The sequence below is a fragment of the Dermacentor silvarum genome, chromosome 10 (genome assembly GCF_013339745.2).
Source record: "Dermacentor silvarum isolate Dsil-2018 chromosome 10, BIME_Dsil_1.4, whole genome shotgun sequence".
Taxonomy (NCBI): domain Eukaryota; kingdom Metazoa; phylum Arthropoda; class Arachnida; order Ixodida; family Ixodidae; genus Dermacentor; species Dermacentor silvarum.
In genome coordinates, this window is record NC_051163.1 from 111,623,046 (window position 1) to 111,645,431 (window position 22,386).

Below are 22,386 nucleotides of genomic sequence, written 5' to 3' on the forward strand. Positions count from 1 at the left end.
AGAGGCATTGATTCTGGCTTTAACCATGAAGGTTTGGTTAATGAGTTGAAGAATTTGCGAAATTTGTGATTATTTCTTTGTTAAGTGCTTGCTTGCTTATGTTGTTCTTTCTGTATATACTTATTTTACTGTATCTTGCCATTATTCTTTTTGCACGTTTGTAATTGTAATTGATTCCCACCCTATGCAATGCCCGAATGGTTATTTAGAGTACATGAAGAAAAAAATTGTGCCTTGAAATTGGGCGGCTTCGAAACGCATTCACAGCCGCTCAACGAAAATGTTGAGACTTATTTCAAATAAACAGAACTTGGAATTATTTGACTTTTATTAGCTGCAATTTAATTTTGTCACAAAGGGCAAGGGCGTTTGTACTCAGAAGTCATATAGTGACCACAATTGAAAAATGTCGATATATATATCGACATTATATCGATATAAACATCGATATATATATCGATGTTTTTTACCATTCTTTACCCGTCCCTGTGCTCGCTTAGGCGCCATCCTGGCGCCGTAAGTTGACGCCAACTGCATATTTTTATCTATAACCTTAGTGCGAAACTCTCTAGTCTAGGCCCAGCAGTGCCACATCCTATGACTCTATGTCACAAGACAGCAGGTATGCATGGCCGATGTCTTCGGTTATCGCTGCTCTATTCATACCTCTTTTAGCGTGCCTCCACAATTTCTCTATTTTAGAGCGCAGTTCTGAGGCGCCTGTTGCTGCGGAGAAGCGTCGGCATAACCGAGCGAACGAGCACAGCGAAAGATGAGAGCGAACGCGGAGCGCAGCGGGGGATGAGAAAACCGGCGAGAGTGAAGTGAGCGCGAGGAGGAGGGTGCACAGGAACCATGAGCCGAAAAGCGGAGGGGGGTACGCGGCGAAAGCGTCAGAAGAAAAGTGTAGGGCCGCGCACGAGTGTCTTTGCGGCGATGGCTACGAGATGGCGCCATAGTAGTATGCACGCGTCGTCTGTATAGAAACAAAGCGCTGCGTGAGCAGAGGTTGTCTGCGGCGGCTGCTATGAATCGCGCCCACACGTCACCCACGCGCTTCTTCTCGCGATCTCCCGATTGGCGCGCTGTAGCGCCACACTTCGCCCCGTTTGCAATGTGCCGCATGAGACAGATTGTCCGCGCCAGCCTATCGCGAAATGAAAGCACATATACAGCTACGCTCAAATTTCACATTAGGTAGTATCGTAATCGGTGGTGAATTTTTTTTCTGTTCTCTGCCACCTCGCGCCCGTGTCATGTTACAGGAGTGCTAGAGTCAAGTTGCCGGTCTCAGTATGAGTGGTCAGATGGCAGCGACAATAAACTCAGAGAAAGAGCGTGCATTTTTGGACAGAATTAGCATGGCTTAGCGATAATCAGTCGTTAACCTGAATACAAACCGTCCTTGTGCAAGGGTTCTTGCGGAAAGAGCACTCTTGCCGCACATATAGAGAACAAATCTGGCAAAAGGTGGTGCATGAGCTCGAATTGTAAGGAAATGAAACACACGTGACCTAATTGGTATGGCACATATTGTCCCCTTATTTTTCTCACATTCGCCCAAACCGCTCTTTACTACGTCACGTTGGAATTGTCCTAGCGTCTCACTTGACGACGTAAGCGCAAAATAAAGATGCCCGTTTGTGCAGCAAACCGCTCCGATTAATTTGCTTCGCACTGTTTTTTTTTTTTTTCACGAGAACGGTGGGAGCACGAAACGTCACAGAAAAGGTTGATTCTAGATTTTTCGATACGTACACCCTTTCAAATTTTTAACCAGAACACGAGAATGTCGACCGCACGGCATCTCAGTGCCTTAAAACGGCGTGGAGCAGCTTGATCGGCCAGATTGTATAAGCGCAAGCGCGAAAAGTAATTTCCAGTTCGAATGCCATCTGCTGCTCTGTTCCGTGCTATCTATATAGGTGGGAGTGTTTGTTGGCTGTTCCCTTCAGACGTACACACGCCCTGCCTTCGTGGGCTTGCGCTTACTGTCGCCTGTCTGGTCGCTTCTCGCCGTCATAAGCCGCTGTCATGCCATGCTGTCAACGCTCGTGCGCTCTTGCTAAACATTTGCAAAGCTGTAGGAGTTGGGTGGAAAACGCACTCCTTACATGTTGGAGACATGACTTACAGCGCTTACATAGGCAAAGGGACAGCAATAATGTCGAAAGGCTCTTTCGTCAATCTTGCTGTCACTTTGTCTATGTATGCGCTGTAAGTCATGTTTGCAATGAAATACCAACTAGCATGTGCCCAAATCCTGCTTCATTACATGTTGGACCAACTCGGCGTCACATGAAGCTAGACATTGTACCGCGCGTTACCGGGACACTAACATAACTGAGCTACCATGCCATCGCACGGCCATGGTTGAGTGCACCTGGTAAAAGCGCTGAGGGCAGACCACTGACTGGGCCACGCTTTGTCTTGGAGAAGGCTGTGAACACCGCGCTGTTGCCATCTGTACCGCAGACGAGCGTCGCTTCGTGAACCAGCAGAGTGCCTACTTGGACGCCTCGCACGTGTACGGCACGAATCAGGTGGAGCACGACACGCTCAGGGACCCCGAGGGCAAGGAGCTGATGCTTCTCTCCGAAGGCCGCCTCCTGCCTCGCAGCCTGCGGCCCGACCGCGACGGGTGCAGTGACCCCGAGACGGCAAGCTTCTGCTTCCGAGCCGGCGACGGCAGGGTCAACCAGCAGCCGGCCATCGCCGTGTTGCAGGTATGCGCGCCAAGACCGACGTCCATACGCAAGCCGAGGGCGCTGTTCTGTACGCCCATAAAGTCGAAACACCATTCCAAATCAAATAAAATTAAAACAACTTGTTCGCATTAACTTTTACCCGTGGAGAGTGCATTCGTTAAATAATAATCAAATGGTAACTGACTGAAATATTTCTATTGTAAATAATTAATTAGTAGTAATTGAGGTCATAGCGCTGGATCGACACGGACAAGAAATACGACATGACGTGTGGTATGGCACGTCCTGTCGTCTTTCTTGTCCATGTCGATACAGCGCTATGACCTAAATTACTGCAACGAACCAATTGCCCAAAAATCTGTACTCCTGAATTAATTAGTAATTGGTTTTCTGAACTATAAACAGCGGGGGAAGCTCCCTCCAGGGTTCCAAAAGCACAACAATGAGTTTTGCTTTAAGTTTGCGACACTCAAATCAGAATTTTGAGATATCTAATTCAGCACACCAAGCATCATACTCATGGCTTTATGAGGTTAACCATACGAATCAGTCGAAAAGTTGTACCAAACCATGGAGGAAGGAAACCCCAGGAGAGGCCCTGGCCAGCACGAACGTATTGGAGAAGGTGTGGCGGAAGTCACGTGCTGTTTTTCGCAAAGGAGCACTGGGACGGGTACCCCAAATGTCAACGTTGCCATGGCAACCGAGCTCCTGAAGCTTTCGCTGCTGCTCTCGGTCTCTGAAAAGTGAGATAAGATTTTTCCGCCGGTGTCTTTCCCGCAGCACCTTTTGTTCGCGAGAAAAGCTGACTTTGGAGTATGGTGTGTCAGCTTGAAAGTTGTGTTTTGGGTCTGTGAGTGTGAGTGTCGGCCAGCAACAGATACACTCAAGCAATCACGACGCGGGTCTTCGTTGTCTTCTTCAACATGCCACGGAAAAACACAGGAGCGCGTCTGTTTCCCTAAAACTGCTACAGAAGTTTTGTATGCTTTGTTTTGACGCACGTCAGGAGCACACACTTCCGGCGGCTCGTAACAATGCAAGTTCAAAGTTCGCGCCCATCTGCTCCGGCGAGCTGCAGAACCCCTGATTGGAGGCGCAAATAGAGGTGGCACACCAACATGGCTGCACTTCCGGCTTCAAAAAAGGGACGTCAGGGCCTCTCCTGTTTTGTTTCCTTCCTCCATGCACCAAACCTATGCGCGCCGTTCGCATGGAGGTTACTACGATGTTTGTTTCGTCAGTGGCCGTGAGCCTTCCAGGTCATACCTCGGCCTCCGAAATCCCGGACTCGCTCACCAATCTCGAAAGCCACAGTGGAGCCTTTCTATGATTAAAGCTGCATACCGCACCAAGTTGAAGTACTGCTTTTCACCCTTTTTTTCTCTATTTTTCATCTTGACTGGAAAGGCGTCTGTGCACAATATAATGCGCAATATGCTATCATAATTTTTTAGAGCTATCATTTGCGCAATGTAGAACACCTCCGACCATTCTTAAGCAGAAATGATAACCCTCTCTTACGGCGGTTAAGATCTACGCATTAAATTTTAATGACTTTCAGAATAGTGTAGGCAAAATTTTTCCATGATTGATAGGGTTTCCACCCCGATATCTTGTTCGGTTCACTTCTAGTCATCCTCCCCCTTTCCTCCTCTCCAAGTTTAGGGTAGCCAACCAGGCACGACCTTGGTTAACCTCCCTATCGTTCCCTCTTCGTTTCTCTCTCTCTTGTAGTCCACCTGCAAACACTGCCCATGCCAACACCTTTCGCGCATTTGTGCAAAATGCCCTGTAATAAAACCTTGACAACTGCTAGAGGAAAATTAAAACTGAGTTGCCCAATAACTCTATGCACTGATGCCAAATTACTGAATAGCGTGTTCCTGCCCTTTCCAATTAATTGCTGCAGATAGTGTACGCCCGCCAGCACAACCGCATCGCCCGGGAACTGAAGAAGCTGAACCCCGACTGGGACGCCGAGACTGTGTACCAGGAGGCCAGGTAGGCACACTTCTCGAAGATTTTATCACTATGGAGCGCGACGACATTTTGAGAGAAAAATAAAAAAACACTGACAATTACGATACTCCCTAATGCGAAATTTGAGTGCAGCTCTATACGTGTTTTCATTTCGCGATGTATTGGCTGGCGCGACAATCTGTCTCGGGCGGCACGTTGTAAATGGAGCGAAGTGAGGTGCAACTGCCTCGCCAATCGGGAGACCGTGAAAGGCAGCGCGTGGGTGACGAGTGGGCGCGATTCACAGCAGCGCCGCAGACAGACCTCCGCCCACGCAGCGCTTTGTTTCCGTATAAGGTATCGCTGACGTCATCGGTGAACAGACGACGCGCGCTACTCTGGCGCCATCTCGTAGCCATCGTCGCTGCAGAGCCTGTCTTGCGCGGCACTACGCCTTTCTTCTCATTCTTTCGCCTTACCCTCCTCCTCTGCATCCGCCTCATTATTCCGCTGCGCCCTCTTCCGTTTCCTCCTAGCGCTCTCTTCGCTATTGCCATCTTTCATCCCCCGCAGCGCTCCTCGTTCACTCTTTCATTCTTGACAGTGCTCATTAGCTCGGTTACGAAGGACGCCGACTCTCGCCGCTGGAACGGGCGCCTAAGAGCTGCGCTCTAAAAAGCATGGCATTTTGAATCGCTGCGGCCTACAACAGTGGCACAGAAAAGGGTAACTGAGAACGAAGCGCAGAAAGGGGCTACAAGAATCCTGCGTTCGAGAGCTGTTTTGAGGGCTCCCTGAAACAGCACTTTCATGAAAGACCACTACTATGGGCTTGCACGCTGGAATATGAGCCCCACAGTTATGCCCAAGAACATATTCAAGATGACCTTCAAACTTTATTCCGTTCTGGGATGCTAAGTCAAAAAGCCACTACTCGGGCTTGACTAGGACCGCTACCCAGTACAAAAGGCAGGGGCATGCAAAAACAGCACAGGAAGAATACACTTAGCGCAAATGAAAGAAAAGGATGACACCTATATTTTGAGCAAAACATTAATCTCGGAGGCGCTGCATGATTATAGGTGAAAAAGAAGCATGTGCATGATACATGGTGTCATCAGCAGCAAACACAATTAACACACTATGACCACTATAGCCAAGTCTGGACTCTATCAAACATTACAACTGAGAGGGACCGAATCACCTGGTTTAACCGAAATTAACTGAAACTTAACCGGTTTAACTGAAAAAAGCATTAGTAGCATCAAGCATTAAAGCTGTTCGACAGGTCAAGGAGCAAGTCAATTCAAAATTAGTTCTCACAATCCCGCAGAGCATAACGGTTCTCGGTCGCTGCTATTACCCGTCCTGAATAGCCGCTTATTCTATAGCACCCCGACAAAACGAAATTTATAAAATGCGAGTTACCGAGACTGAAATCATATAGAAATATTGCTACGAGGTGCTGCAGTCGCGCACGATGATGACAGGACTGACGAAGACGACGATCGCCGATAGTCGCGCGCACGGGCTTCATCTTGTGTGCCTGTCTTCTGCCTGTTGTGTATATATTGTAAATATATTGTCAAGCTTCTTTTCTCCCCGTAGCAATTTGGTGGAGGTGCGGGTTTTTCAAGTATCCAGACGGATTTACGCAGCGGACGCTCCATGGCTGCATTTACAATGCCAGCCCAAAGTGGGGACGAGAATGCTTCGGGCAGGTCACCAACCGGGCCTCAATCAACCGCCACCAACCGCCCCGTCGTCATCACGCAACCGCGTGACCCGGTACCCTTTCCGGCTCTGACAACACCAACGTCGAAGATTGGCTTCCACTGTACAAACGGGTGAGCACTAGCAACAACTGGGGCGCGACTCTTATGCTAGCGAACTTCATATTTTACCTGGCGGGCACGGCGCAATTGTGGTTTCTGAACCACGAAAAGGAAATTACGAGCTGGGAGGTATGCAAGCAAAAGCTCATCGGTTTGTTCGGCAAGCCCATCGGACGCCGTCGTGCTGCACAGAAAGAACTTGCATGCCGAGCTCAGACTTGCACCTAATCCTATGTCACGTACATTCAGGACGTGCTCGCACTTTGTCGCAAAGTCGATGACAAGATGCCAGAAGCGGAAAAGGTTGCGCATATCCTCAAAGGTATCATGGATGACGCATTTACACTCCTGGTTTTTAGGAACTCCTCCACAGTGCAAGACGTCATCAATCAATGCCGACGCTTTGAAGAAGCAGAAAGTCGGCGCGTTACTCCCCACTTCACCCGTCTTCCGAACACGGCCGCGACGTCTACGTCACTCCTGGTTCTAAAAACCAGGAGTGTAAACGCGTCATCCGCGATACCTTTGAGGATATGCGCAACCTATTCCGCTTCTGGCATCTTGTCATCGACTTTGCGACAAAGCGCGAGCACGTCCTGAATGTACGTGACATAGGACTCAGTGCAAGTCTGAGCTTGGCATGCAAGTTCTTTCTGCGCAGCACGACGGCATCCGATGGGCTTGCTGAACAGATCAATGAGCTTTTGCTTACAGACATCCCAACTCATAATTTCCTGTTCCTGGTTCAGAAACCACACTTTCGCCGTGCCCGTCATGTAAAATATGATGTTTGCTAGCATCAGAGTCGGGTCCCAGTTGTTGCTAGTGCTCACCCGTTCGTACCGGTGAAGCCAATCTTCGACGTCGGTGTGGTCAGAGCCGGAAAAGGTACCTGGGTCACGCAGTTGTGTGAAGACGTTGGGCCGGTTGGTGGCGGTTGGTTGAGGCACGGTTGGTGACCTGCCCAAAGCATTCTCTACCCCGACTTGAACTGGCATTGTAGATGCAGCCAGGGAGCGTCTGCTGCGTAAATCCATCTTGATACTTGAAACACCCGCACCTCCACCAATACTTTAAGGGGAGAAAATAAGCTTGACAATATACTTACGTCATATATATAACGGCCAGAAGACAGGCATACAAGATGAAGCCCGTGCGCGTGACTATCGGCGATCAACGTCTTCGTCAGTCCTGTCTTGATCATTCGCTACGGCAGCGCCTCGTAGCAATATTATTAGGCTTTGGAAGGATTGGGAGAAGTAGTCTGACTAATACCATAAACGTAACTGCCGTGGCATTGCGCTATTTGAGCGCGTCATAACCGCGAGTGCAGCGCTACCTGAATTTCTCTACGTCATTTCAAGGCTGCAGTGCACCCTGAGACGCTGGGGAAATGCGAGAGCTAGGCCGAAATAACTTTTCTTGGGCCTTGTCATGCCTAGCAACAGACGTGCACCTCTCGCATTCGCCAAGCAGTGTGAAATTTGAGAAAGTGCAAAAAGACACTAACGCGAGCCATATCTCCGCCTATTGACCCTTTTCCCGGTGATCCCGTGGGCGCTGCCACGCTGTCACGTGGTGACGCGTCCATTGCTTGCCTCAGCTGCCTCCGTGTTTACAATGCACGCGCGTGACGCCTGTGCGGCGGAGCAAACCGCCTTTTCGACGCATATCGTCGACGGTGACTGTGCGGACGACACGAAGCTCTGGTGACAGCTTTAGAGGAAATGTAAGTGCTTTCACAGTTCATTAAGCCTTGTCCAAACGGTGCGCGCAGCGTATGCGGCGCTTGTACTAAAAGCGGGGCTAGAAATGTGTTACAAGCTGTGAAAACTTTCCGCTTATGAATTAAACCAAGATCAGTGTGCTCTTCGTTATTTATTTGGCCAACATTTTGAAGCAGCGGCTTGTCATGTTTCTGACTCGGTAAAGTTCCTCGGTGCGGCCACTATTTGATTGTTTATTTTCAGCCTAATCGCTCACGGGTGTGGTCTGCTGCGATAGATTCATTCTGGCGGCGCACAAAGCTTTGAATGTTATTGTTCTGTACTTTGTGATAGCTTGTAGCCCAAAGACGTCTTATCGATAGTGCCTCGCTTACTCTGTGGACCGTTACGAAACGTTCAGCTTCCAACACTCGTGTTTGGTCGGTGTAGTCGCCGTCACTCATGCTTCGGCACATTGATTCAAGTGTGCGCCCTTTCACTTATTACTGATACGTTGGCGGGATGGGCGCAAGTTTGCGTGCGAGTATAGGGGTGGATGTGTATAGATAACGTACGAGAAACTTACTATGCCAGTAAGTGGCGCTACTTCCTTTTGTAACGAGCGGTAATCGCTCTTAAGTGCCGACCTTCCGGAGCTTCTTTGGAAGTTAGCTATACTTTCTTTGGAGGTTAACTATACAGCACTGACGGATGAATTATCGTTTTTTATCCTCGAGGAAAGCCGTGCATCGCGAAGGGCCGGCAACACAGGCAGTCCTTATGTAGCAGCGGCAACACAGGTTGATTGCAATCTTTATTATGCGAGTCATTATTTTTGCAGCCACCTGCCGTACACGTCTTCCCTCTGTCGTTACACATTTTGCAGCACGAATTGGGCACAGTGCATTAGCGAACACTCAGCTACATTTCCGACAGCTGATCGCGTAGTAGCAGGGCAAAAGCAGTAATGGTTTCGTATTTGCGCACATTCGCTGAGGCAACGTATGGAGCACCGCCGAAATCGACATCTCGTTCCTCTATAGCAAACTGCTCCGCGAAAATGGTCAATAGACCACCCGCAAGAGCGTGGAGTAAAGACACCTCTTTGTTTTGCCTCTTTAGAGCTATACTCGTACACCAATCCCTCCTTTTGGCAATTCATCCTCCGGTCTAGGGTAGCCAACCATGCTGAATTTAGTGGTACATTACCGACTCTCGAGTAAATGTCCCGAGTTCCGACATTGACCCAGTCGGGACGACCAAATGTCCCGACTAAAGCTTTTTTTAATACTGAATAACAATCAATAAATCATATTTCCTTTTTACAATACCTGACAGCTTAGTTGCACATTCTCTCTCGTCCTCTGCCGTAAATATAAAGGCGATATCGTTTTTTGTCGGTCGTGTTTCTATTTGTGTTGCGGGCCTTAACCGGTCACAGTACCTGTCTCTGTATACTGGCAGCTGCGTTAGCGAGTCAACTACGGCACCTTCACTGTTATAAATTGTGACATGGTAGGACTTAAAAAAAAGTCGCAGTTTCGTCCGAAAGGCGAAGCATCAGTTGCAATAGCAAATTAGTAGAGAGCTATACGGAGTAAGGATAGTAGTTTTATCGACTGTATAAACTTGGACACATTCGCTTACTAACTGAATTGACAAGCATGGTGTCAGCGCGCACAAGCCAACATGAATAGATCCTACTCGACGACCGCAGATAACCGCTGCGAAAACGCTGGCGTGAGCAAGCGCAGCGGCAGCAGCGAGCGAAGGTTCGTGCGTTCTATCGCTTCAACGGAAAGTGAGCGGCGAACGCACACCGCATACAAAGCTATGAGCCGTCTGCAGATCGCTTTCAAGAGACGGTGTGGGCGACCACCGCCGCCGGACAAAGTAAATGTAAGCAGTTGCGGGCAGAGTAGAAGCCACCCCCCCCTCCCTCCCGTGCTGCCATCCCGCTTTCCTACTTTCGCGTGCGATACTGAGTCGCCAGTTCCCCTTGCGCCGTTGTTGCCGCAGCACAACGTCGACCCCCCTCCCTCCCTTCCATCCCCCTACGGCCTTTTGCCCGATGGTCGCGTTTGTTCTCCGCCATGCGTTCGCTCTCTACTTTCACTCGCACATACAGCATGCGGCGCGTGGCGACGATTTTATCGCCCTTGGACTTTATACGGAACCTCACGGCAACGACGACGGCGACGCCGATGGCAGAAATCCGCTTGAAGTGTGCATGTAATTGCTATCGCAATAATATTTGTGTAGCTTTATTGCACGTACAGACTGGCGCTGACAAGGTCGGTGTCGTTGCCAGACCCCCCTCCCCCGTCCCCACTTGGCCCACTCGAGAGTTGGCAACCCTATACTCCGGTCATCACGTTCCTTTCGCTCTTGTGCGCAGGCGCTGTCTAGTGGCTCAGCACCAGCACATCATCTATGCCGAGTACCTGCCCGTGCTGCTGGGTCGCCGGTTCCCGCCGATCCCAGGTCGGCGCAGCCGCTACGACCCCCAGCGTGACCCATCGCTGCTGGTGGAGTTCGCGACGGCCGCGTTCCGTTTCGGACACGGCATGGCCGACCACTACTCCCTAGTGGACGAGCACTTCCGGGGCACCGTCTACTCGCTGGCTGACCACTACTTTCTGGTGGGCGAACTGCACGACAAGGTGGGCGCCCGCGCGATTGATTCACACAATTCTGTCCATTGTCAGCCCTGGAAATTCACCTCGTTTGTGTTCGAGTCATTATAACCGCAGCATTTATTGGGCGAAAGCCTTAGATGGCTCATGGGTCAAAATTTGACCATCCGGAAAATTAAATGGCACCAATATTGATGGTGCCACCACTGATGATCGAACCTACGACTTTCTGTGTTAATTAAGGCAAAGGAAATTAAATCACAGGTAATCAAGATAGACCTAATTAAATCACTCGAACCCACGACCTTTGGTGGGAGAAAACAAGTAATAGGAAGTAACAACGCATTCGAATGAGAATATCAAGTAATTTAATGAATGACTCGCGTGCGCGCAGGCTTTCGCCTTGATCCTCTTTAGCGTATGCTAAAGTGACTGTCAACGTTTTTTTTTTTTTCTTCGTGGGCAAAGTATGCCTTACGCGACGCCTATTGCGGACATATATTATTCAAAAATTAGCCTGCTAGATATCATGAAAGACATGAGCTGCTGTGAGTGCTTGAATACGCATACGATGTCTTCCCAAATAGAGGACGCACGTCTGCAGTGTGCAACAATGCGTGACCCCTATTTCCCTCATTTTTTTCTTCATGATTGAAAATTGGCCTTGTTAGTTGACATTCATCTTTAAAAGTATTCTTTTTTTTTTTTTTGAAGTGCAACGAAAATGATGAAACACAAAGAACCGACAGGACACAGGGGGTTAATTTCCTTTACATGTTTTCTGCCGCCCCTTATTTACGCCGCTTCTACGTTTACGTTTGTTGATCTTTTAAAACGAGTACCTTTCATGGCCGCTTTCGCCCACTTTTGTGGTTTCTGCTGGGCGGCCGGGCTTTCCCCTCCGATGCTGAGGCGCGCGCTCTCGCGTGACCGATATAGTTTCGGTTTGCGGTCGTCGCCGATGTCCGCTGCGCGCCTGTTATACAGATGCACCGTTCCTTATCTTCGTTTAGACCGACTACCGCAGAGTGTGGGATTTGCATGATTTTAAAGCGAATGGTTGGTAGTGTTAAAGGAGCGGAGTAAAAAAGCGTAGGTGTACAGCCGTTCTCGTACCGTCGTCGTCACGCTCCTCTCTCGCGCATGCGCCGTCTAGCGGCGTCGCTACAAAGTACGCGCATATCACGTGTATGAATATACATTCAGACAAGACTGTCTTCATATATATGACGTGGGCTCAATGACGCTCAGCACTGAATAAGTTTTAAAGCATTTTAAACGATGTGGCAATACCCTATAGTACGTATACACAGTAAGCTAAGTTGGCGTGAAAGAGGTTTACTGAATAGCGGCACAGACTCAGTGACCCAAGTTGGTCCAACGCTTAATTCCGAACACATTTCCCTTAGCACTGCAGCCCCAAGCTCTGCCCATTAGACCATGGAGTACTCGGGTCAATTTGGCGACAGAATGGTCAGAAACAAACATACAAACATCCCGAAAAGTGCGGGAAATATCCTGAAAATGCTACCCGCGTTCCTAATAATAGCAATAATACCTCGCATTTGAACGGGCCGCAGCACAATACCACATTCGAAGACAATCAAGGCCTCTCGCCGACGTCCCTCATGCAAGTCCTGCCCTGACCAGCACCACATGTCATGGTTGCTTTCCTTCTGGCCTTCAATTCACTCATACACCAGACTGGCTTATTCTCGCCATGACTTAGACAAACCAATGCTACCTGGTGGGCTACGTCCAGAAAACTGCTAAAAGGTGCCCCTGTGTTAAGTAGCCTTGGACTGAAGGCTGCCTAGCCGATAGCGGCACATTTTAACATTAACAGGCTGGTTTGTTGGTTGATTTGGCATTGCATCCTTGAAGCTAGTTGCACAAACAATAACGCAACAAAAGCGCAACAAAAGCGAGAGCGCTGACTATCAACTGAGTAGTTTTATTCAAATCGCATCGACAAATACAGCCAGAACATACGCGAGACAAAAAGGGGATAAGGCAACTAAGGATTCGCTTCCATAGTCAATCTCACTACAGTGCAGCACAACACCTGTCTTAAAATGTTAATCGACCTGTGTATAAAAGAAAAAAAACATAGTTGATCCCTCTTTCATAGGAATCCGTAGATCACGAAAGCGAAACGTTTCTTCACAGAAGCTATTGCATGTTTGTTGTACGTGAAGGATTAAGTGGCAAGTAGCCAACAGCGGCACCCTACCACTGCGCAGGGATCCTCGAGAATTGCCACAAAAGCGAAAGTTGTCGAACGACTCGCGACCGGGAAACATCCCCGGAGACACTGCATTGCGCGCGCCGGAGCACTGCGCAAATCCGAACTAAAGCACAGGCGTCGCAAACCGTACCAGCGAAACCGAAGGGGTTGTTAGCAAATCGCTTCGTGAACTCACGGTACGCTGTAGCGAAAGGCACACGATTTGCGGGTCGGCGACCGTGTTGCAGGTTTCCTTAGCGCGCGGCGTCCTGTTGGCGAGTTGCGTCTTGCTGCCGAGTCGCTTTGGCGAAAGCACGAGCATTTTGGTCCGCCTCGGTAGTGTCTTGGGCAGCCAGTTGAGTTGCGACGCGCTCAGCTTCAGGAATGCGAGTGGTAGAGTTCGTAGCGTGCGCCTCGAACGCGCGAAGGCGTTCTTTTCCACGCTGGCGTGTCTCTCGCCGGAGCAAAGCAAGATTCACCCGGCGACGTCGTTGTCTTTGCGCGCCGCTTAGCGCATCAGTTTTCTTAGTTGATATCATCGCAAGCGAAGCAGTAGGCGGCGTGTAAGCACTGTTGATGCATGCTGAAGCTGCACTCCGCAGGCGACTAAAGTCCCTTGATTTTCTGCTCAAGGCGACACGGCGTCACGGGCTAATCTGGCGCGAAAGACAAACCACGTGCGGGAACTGCGCCGTCACCTCAGCAGAAGGCCTACACCACCTACACCAGGCTACACCGCGTTGGAGTCTCCGCTGCGCTGAGACTACAGAAGCGCTCACTGTCGGCGCTCGTTAGTGTCCTGATGCAGGACTCCTAGATGTAGACGCTCCTACATGTAGACGGCATCCCTGTCGAGAGAGAGAATACTTTACGCGTTCGCGACGACGTCACATCTGTTACAGGAACTTGATCGTGGACCCTGGCATAACATAATCTCGTGTTAAAGCACGCTTACTCAATATTCCGTGTCATTGTGCCTAGAGAGCACTCTAGAATATTAAAATACATTTGACAGTCAGCGCTAGCTGTGTCCGTCTCTTCGTCTTGGTGGTGTTATTTTTTGTAGCGATTGCCTCGATAACTTGCAATTATTAAAGTTTTGAATAAATTATTAATTTATTTGATTATTCATTCGTTCGTTCGTTCGTTCGTTTGGTCTTTGCGACGAACGCCTCTGGTATTTCTCCTACAAGAGTCTCTACTTTTGTAAACTGTGTTGTGTGTGTGTGTGATGTATCGATTTCCCTAGCTGTGTCTATCTCTTTTTGCCATTAGTGCGACCTGCGGGTTGTCCTTTCTCTTTCACGTCGTCGCACTCAATTATCTCTCATTATTGCACTTTTATCGTCGTGAATGTTCATCCCGTTTCTTTTCTCTTTCCTCTTTACTTTCCTTCTTCCTATCTTTAACTTCTCATTCTATTCCGTCTTTCCTAAAGTGCAGGCAAACGTAGTGCCCTCCTCGAGGGCAGTTACCAACCTGCTCCTTCCTTTTTTTCCCTCTGTCCACTGTGTGTATGTTTTCATATCGAATAATAATAATCGTTCATGAAAAGAAAAATTGACATCCACCGGTATGTAGCAGGAAGCTACAGAGGAAACCCACACGGGCTTCTCAGAAACAAATAAAAGGTTCGAATTGTGGACCAGGACGAATTTTGCTTCACCTACGATGCTTTGTTTCCGACAAACCCGTGTAGGCTTTACTGCGTATAGTTTCGTGCTACATACGGGTGGGTGTCAATGTTTTCTTTTCATGAACCTTCCACCACTTGCGGAATTCCGCAGTACTGATTTGCCGTAATAATAATTGTTATCATTCACGTGGAAGTATAGCACGCTAGGTGTGCCGCCATGCTAGCGCCCCTCCAGCAGTTTTGATTCGAGAGCCCCTCTTTCGCGCAGGGCACGGTGGACCAGCTCATCCGCGGCATGGCCCTCCAGCGTGCGCGCGTGCCCAGTCCGGCGCTGGCGGACGCCGTGCGCGAGCACCTGTACCGGAACGCGAGCAGCCAGGCGGGCCTGGACCTGGCCTCGCTCAACGTGCAGCGGGGCAGGGACCACGCGATACCCGGATACGCGTTCTGGCTGCGCCGCTGCCTGGGACGACGGGTGCATGACTTCGCGGACCTGTACGCCTTCATGGAACCTCGCCGGGCACAGCTTCTCGCGGAGCTATACGAGTCAGTATAAACCGCGATATCCTGCAGACATGGCAAATAGTAGCTCCAGTCAAGCGCGAGCTGGCTAAAAATGCCCGTCACTTGTCCCTTACTTCATCATCATCATCAGCCTATATCTCTGTCCACTGCAGGACGAAGGCCTCTCCCTGTGATCTCCAATTACCCCTGTCTTGCGCTAGCTGATTCCAACTTGCGCCTGCACATTTCCTAACTTCATCACACCGCCTAGTTTTCTGCCGTCCTCGACTGCGCTTCCCTTCTCTTGGTATCCACTCTGTAACTCTAATGGTCCACCGGTTATCCATCCTACGCATTACGAGACTTGAAACCCTGACTTGAAAAAAAATTCAAGTCAGGGTTCTATTGGTATTTAAATGGCTCTGCACGTTCACCTATGGTCACTTTCACGAACATATCTACAATAAGTTGTGATTAGACAATGAAACTCGAGGTTTGATTACACTTTTGATCGTGATAAGATACTGACCCTGCAACACTGTGTAGGCTGTCTCCGGATAAAGATTAAATAGTTCCAGCATTTGGAAATCCAACAATTTAATGCCGTAAACCACACCAGTCGTTTATCGCGTCGGATTATAATACATTATCCTGACCTCCCCTTCGCCTGCAGGTTAAGTAAGCTTATTGTGTTTTCAAATACAGGTATAGTGTTCCCAAAGCACTGGGCATGATCCAAATAGCGCAAGCTGACATTTGTTAGTGCAGGAACTGCCCAGCACTAGGCCTTCTCCGCAACGCGAGCGTATATGGAGAATCCCGCGTGTCGTCCGCTACAGCACGTCCCGAGGAGACACAAAAGATAGTCCTCGCTGTGCAAGCAGGGGATACGTAGTAAAGAAAAGCATACTGACACGACCACTCTATTGCGAGAGAAAATTTTGCTTCAGCTGTAGTTTTCTTGGACTTTCCAGCATGCAGCCAAAAGTGTCTGCTTTCAAAAGTGGGGGGAGGGGGCAAATGGCATACTTCCCCCCCCCCCCACACACACACACTTTCTACAGTGGGGGGGGAGGGGTCAAGTGTCCCCCCCCCCCCCCCTGTAGATACGCCTGTGGCACGTGGGACCCGCCCGTGCACTTTTTCTTTTTTTCCGCTGCTGGCGTGAGCGTTGCGCGCTGGCACGCGCTGTACAGTCGCAATCTTGTTGAGGGTGAACACGGGAGCTCGTGGCTTTCTTAGGGAGCCTACATGCAAGCGCTGTTTTGCATGTAGGTTCCCTAGGCTTTCTATATCACCAGCGCCGTCAGACGGCAGCCACAATATCTGCGCGCATGCTCGGGGAGGGTAGGCTCCTTTCGTGCGCATTACGTCATCGTAGCGCGCGTGTGTCGTCTGCTAGCAGTTTTTTCCCCTCAATAGAAACCAAATTATGACCGAAACCACAATTTTGATGCTTTTAACTCAGAACGTTGTGCTTCTTATGCTTGGCGTTATTGTAATTACTTCAACTTTTCACTTTGTTTAGTTTTCCTTCTGCTGTGTTCTTATCGTACAACGAACAGGCAAGGGAACACAAACATCCGAACTTTTATTTGGTGCAAGTTCAACAAAAGGATTGATCCGTTTAGAAGTAGTATTAGTAAGCAGGAATAATTTTCTCTTTGATGATGTTAGTATTTTGTCATACAACCCTTTGCGGAAACGACTGCTGCCATCCTAGAGCGCAGTGACACGTACAGCCCTGGCACGAAGTCATGATGCGCTCGAAGGTCCTCCCATTCTTGTCGAACGGCTGCCCACAGCTCGGCCCCAGTCGTCGGGCGGACAGGTTTCCGCACCATGGCTGCTTTGATGTACCCCCATATATTTTCGCTGATGTTCATGTCAGCGCCTTTGGCCGGCCAGGAAAGCATGCTGATTCTGCGATTTTCTATATGTCCCTTAAACACTATTGTCGTGTGAACCGGCGCCAGGTCATGTTGAAACATAAAATCGGCATCGGGAAAGACGCTGCGGGCGTAGGGCAGCAACACATTGTCGAAAATTTCTGTGCAGTATCGCTGCGAAGTAAGGGCACCTTCTATGCGATGCAGAGGCCCGAGACCAAGCCTTGACACCGCGCCCCACATGTTCACGAAGTTTCGGCCACTCGCGGCGACTCCCTGCACATTGGCTGGCTCGTAACTGCATGGAACTCGTATTTTTGACCATCCTTCGCAATATCAAACGTGCATTAAGAAAAGTTTTTTTACCGTGTGCCTCTGGTTCGCCAAACTCGCATCCGTTGGTCTTGGCGAGTTGTAAAAGTCGACTCATCCGAGAAGATCACTCGGCCCCCGTCATTTGCCATTCATGAGGCGTGTTCTTCGGCAAACTGGAGACTGGAGACAGTGACGACTCGCTTTCGTGCAGCTACAGAATTTTGCAGTCCAGCACTTCGGAGGCGTCGCCGGACCGTAGCAAGGGAAGCGTCCACATCTAGCTGCTCCCGCACTTGCCTCGCGGACTGGAAGGGGTTCTCGACGACAGCAGCTACCATAAGCGCGTCTTCATCCTCCGTCGTTGCCTTTGGTCGACGCCTGTGTGGGGCATCACAGAGTCGGCCTTCCTTGCTGAATGCCTGTATAATCCTGTTGACGGTCTTTAGCGGCCTGTGCACGAGAGCACCGATGGAGCACTGTGAATATCCCTTGAGCCAATATTGTACAATTCTCCACCTCTCTTCTTCGGGAACGTGCCTTATTGCGGTACGCGCGCAGCAGACGACACGCACTTGCTTGCGTGACGCAATGCGCGCGGCGGGAGAATTTGCGCACGCGCCGGACACACTGCGCATGAGCAATGCTTCTCGTTGCCGCCGCTGAACCGCACTGTCAGCTCAGAAGTCCACGCGTTCCCGTGTTCACCCTCAAAAAGATTGCGACTGTACGCGCACTGAAGTCCCTGCTCAGCTGCTGTGTGTACGCTCGGGTGTTGCACTGGGCGGTGACTAACACCGCCGGCGAACTCCTGCCGGTTGCATCCAGTGCGCATTTGGGGTTCGACGCCTGCAACGCCACTGCCCCGCTGCCTATATCACGCCGAGGTTTTGAAACGTTGTTGGTATCCGTCCGGTCCGTCGTTCCTGCAACCCAGAAGTAGTTATTGACTTGAGTGTTGCGGTGCGCCAACTTGTCGCATCCGCGTTCAAAAAAAAAAGAGAGTGCTCCTCGTTTAAATGAAGTGAGGTTTGCCAACGTACAAGTATTCTCCCACTTCGCAAGGAAGGCGGAACAAGGAAGAGCGACGATAAATCTTGCTATCGCTCTCAATGCTTCGGGCCTAAGCGCCCAATTTGAATGCGTTAGCATTACGAGTGTCAAAGTGGAAAAAACTGTATGTGAAGTGTAAGAAGCCACTGAGAGGGTAGAGCTATATATACAGGGTGCCCCAAAATATCATGCACCAAGATTTGAAAATATACAAATGCCACGTAGCTGGACAGAACCGAAGTAATTTTCCTTGCCGGCGCTTGGCGATACTCAGATTATTTTTTTGCACTCCGCCTAACTACATAATTACGCACGTTTCCTTGCTAGAGATTATAGCCATTTTCGAGCGTAACTAACATCAAGTTTTCGTTGTCGCTTTCATCTTTGGAATCACGCAGAAATATAGATTTGCTTTGTCTTCTGCACAAAATCATGCATAATGTGCATCCATCTACTTTAGCGCTCGTTCGTCCCTCTCACACATCTAGACGTCTGCATAATCATCTCAGTTTCCAACGCATCTTCGGTCACACCAATGCATTCAACTGCTCAGATTTGCCTCGTGTCATTGTGCTGTGGAATGGTCTTCCTGATAACATCGCTGACATTAACGACCCAGTAACCTTAAGACAAAAAAATCAGTGCAATATTTGGCTATAGTACTTAGCTGAAAATCAGTGTTTGTTTTAGTTTTGTTGTTCTTAACTTCATTGTTGTGTATTTATTTAAGCATTTGTTCTAAGATTGTTTGCTTTATTGCATACTGGAAAGCTAACAACTGTTAGTTTACCTTCCTTTCTTTTTTGCGCTCTTTCTTTATTATTTGATTCTCGTTCGGTTCATATTTATGTAACTGTATAACATGTGTTAGCTCCACAATTGCTATCTGTACCGCCCCCCTCATGCAATACTCCTTCTGGAGCCTGTGAGGTACATGAAATAAATAAAAAAGTATTAAATAATTATTCATCTCAAATATTATAATTAGATAAAAAGAGCCAACGAGAAAATAGTAGAGCAACATGAAAAACTCCCGATACAGCTTTCTGTTGTTCAATCCGTGCTACATAAAACTGTTTGTCCCAGCGTGAAAGAAACCCGCGAATACACGCAACATTTCCGCGCGATTGGCCGCTCAAGGCACTTTTAGTGACGATATAGGTGCAAACGGGAACAATAAATATATCTCGTATTTTGTAGATAAATCGTTAAGGAGACAGTCGTAGTACTGCTCATAATAAGGCTTCCGAAGTCTAAAGTTAACACTTCACTGCTACTACACTACTTTGGAGTCGGACTTCGCTTTAAGCAATCGGCTACTGATTGAGAAGCCCTAGTGTAAAGGCAGGAAATGAAAACATTGTACACCGTTAGAAATTTTCTCTGAGGCATGAAAACCTGCGCAACTTCTTTATTTTTTTTTTTTGCTTTCTTTTTTACTCGCCCCGATAACCCGCCGACTCTGGTGATGCGATCCTGATCTCGAGGTATAGAGTTCGATCCCGGTGGCAGCGGCCGCATTTCGACGGCAGTAATATGCAGAACCGGTCTTGTAATTAGATTTAGGTGCACGTTAAGGAACCTCAGCTGGTCAAAATTGCGAAATGCACAATGCAAACTAACTAGCAAGCATACACACATAGGCCCTGTAAAATATGTGAAGGACCCTAAAACGCATTAAAAGAAAAGGGTGCCATTCTTCATGTGCTGAACCACCAGAACAGATTGCGTTTGACTCGTTTGGTTGCGGACTTCGCCTATGGGTCGCTGGCGGGGCTCGGGAGAACCAGCTAGCCAAATTACTTTGTTGTTGCGTTCGCATGAATTTAAACGCGTGTTTTTCTCAACAGAAACTTTTTCGTTTACGCGGCACTGTACCCTTAACACCTATTCCCACCCCAAGTCTCTCCTACCCAAATGCCACGCAAGCTGTTCTGCCGAGATTCGACTCTGCAGCCGGAGTGAAAGTGACACCGTGTCGAAAAAACCCCACTATACTGATGATGTCCAGGGCTAGTTCGCCGTGCGGCTTATTATGCTCTCCACACAGAGACGCGAAGTACGGCTGCACGCAGTCACGGTTTCACCGGTAGTGGGTTCACAATATACACCACAAGGTGTTTGAATCCGCCACCTCCCAGCTTCGAAGGAACAAGTGTTCATCGCATGTGGTCACGAAGCTGGTGATGGCTTTATAGTTTTCTGAGGTATATGTGTTTGTCGATGGCGTCATTACATTGCAGATAGCGAAAACGGTAATGTGGCAGTAGAATTCAGTGATCCGTGACTTGCAACGAAAACAATAAGTTGCGCCTGTACAGAGATGTGGGACGGCCGGACACAACGTGTTCTTCTAATGCCATTATCATTTTATTGCTATTAGCATTATTAGGGCACTTCAAGCAATTTCCTCGTGCTATCTGTCTGGCTGCCTGTCTTTCCGCCTGTGTTTGTACCGTTTTCCCGCCAACGTGGATCACTGGGTAGCCTATGGTCTAGTGGTTCACAGCATGGCGCTGCCTTGATCAGGTAACAGGGTTCGAAAGGAATTGTCGGGCCCACTTGGATCACGGGTATCTGACATTGCATATGTGCTGTTCTCCCGCCAACTTGGATGGATGTCTGGATAGCCTATGGTTTAGTAGTTCACAACATCGCGCTGCTTCAGATAACAGGGTTCGGCAGCAATCGTCGGGCCCACTTGGATCACGGGTATCTGACATTGCATATATGCCATTTTTCTGCTAACTTATGTTACTGGACATGTGCTACTACTTATATGCCGCCGTTCAATGAACTTCGATCGTTCACCCCAGCTTGGATTGCTGGGTGGGTGAAACTAGGCATGTGCCACACTTTCATGAACCTCTTTGATCTCAATTTGGGTCACCAAGTATGTGCAACTGTGTGTGTTAATTTGGGTATTGCGTCCTATCGCACATTACCCGTCCACAGAGCCTACATTTATTTTGTCTTTTATTGTTTTTGCTTTCCGTAAAAACTTTCATGCTCCCCCGTAGCGTCACTAAATGCTAGAGGATCATGTGTACAAGAGGATTATGTGTTGCATAGCAGTCGCAAGACGCAGGACATCGTAAAACTGAGTGTCTGGCGCCTAATTTAATGAACTCTTTAGTATGGTGGGGTTAGCCTGATGGACGGTAGCGGCCATTATATTTACTGCGGTTTTACTGCGACCACGAAAAAAAAACACATGTGAAGCCACATGGCGATCCTGTCACAGCGCAGCCGCCCATATAGACGAATATATGGGCGTCTGGACGTCGACTGGAAAGAATACCGACGCACTATCTGACAAGTCCCACTGGGGAGTTTCTGCATGCAGTAATTTGTTGTTTTCACATCACCAGAGGGGAAAGTGACCGGATACGGCGCGGCTTGTGGCTGCATAGAATCGTGCGAGAGAACTTCCCCCATCTCGTAACGCCCGCTCGTGAGAGGAAAACATTTTCTTGCCGTATCCAGTTCACGCGTTTCCCGCCTTGTTAAATAGGTTCAACTTGAACTATTTCAGGTGAGATTTCTGCGACGCACTTTTAATGGTGTGTTTTCTATTGACTCTATAGTCCCGAGACGTCTAGAGCCCTCTCGACTCTGCCTGTCTGAATATGCACCGTAAATTTCAAAGATCGGATCTCTGCAACACTCCAGTTGTCAATTAGGATGTGACGTATATATTATTACGATATCATCGAAAGATGTTCAAGGGACGAGCCACCGCGAAAAAGACGATGAAGTGTGTCTGTGCTCTTGGTGCGAGCGAGTGTCGGCCTGGCTGTCTGGCTCCAGTGTAAATAGCCTGTAAATAGCCTCTTTCGTCTGTGTCCTTCCACACGTAACATTCTGGTGGAGCTTAGCGATCCCCGTCCTCGCCACGGAACTCCGAAGTGGTCGGTA

General features: G+C 48.9%; 1 protein-coding gene across 1 annotated transcript in view; it reads left to right on the plus strand.

The window, feature by feature from the left end:
• The window catches only part of LOC119431773 (chorion peroxidase), a 162,439-nt gene that overhangs the window by 128,778 nt on the left and 11,275 nt on the right, over nt 1-22,386 (plus strand). Inside the window, exons 4-7 of the mRNA XM_049657393.1 lie at nt 2,476-2,726; nt 4,621-4,712; nt 10,610-10,874; nt 14,979-15,256. Coding sequence (XP_049513350.1) covers nt 2,476-2,726; nt 4,621-4,712; nt 10,610-10,874; nt 14,979-15,256 — 886 coding nt within the window. The remainder of the gene's footprint in view (nt 1-2,475; nt 2,727-4,620; nt 4,713-10,609; nt 10,875-14,978; nt 15,257-22,386) is intronic.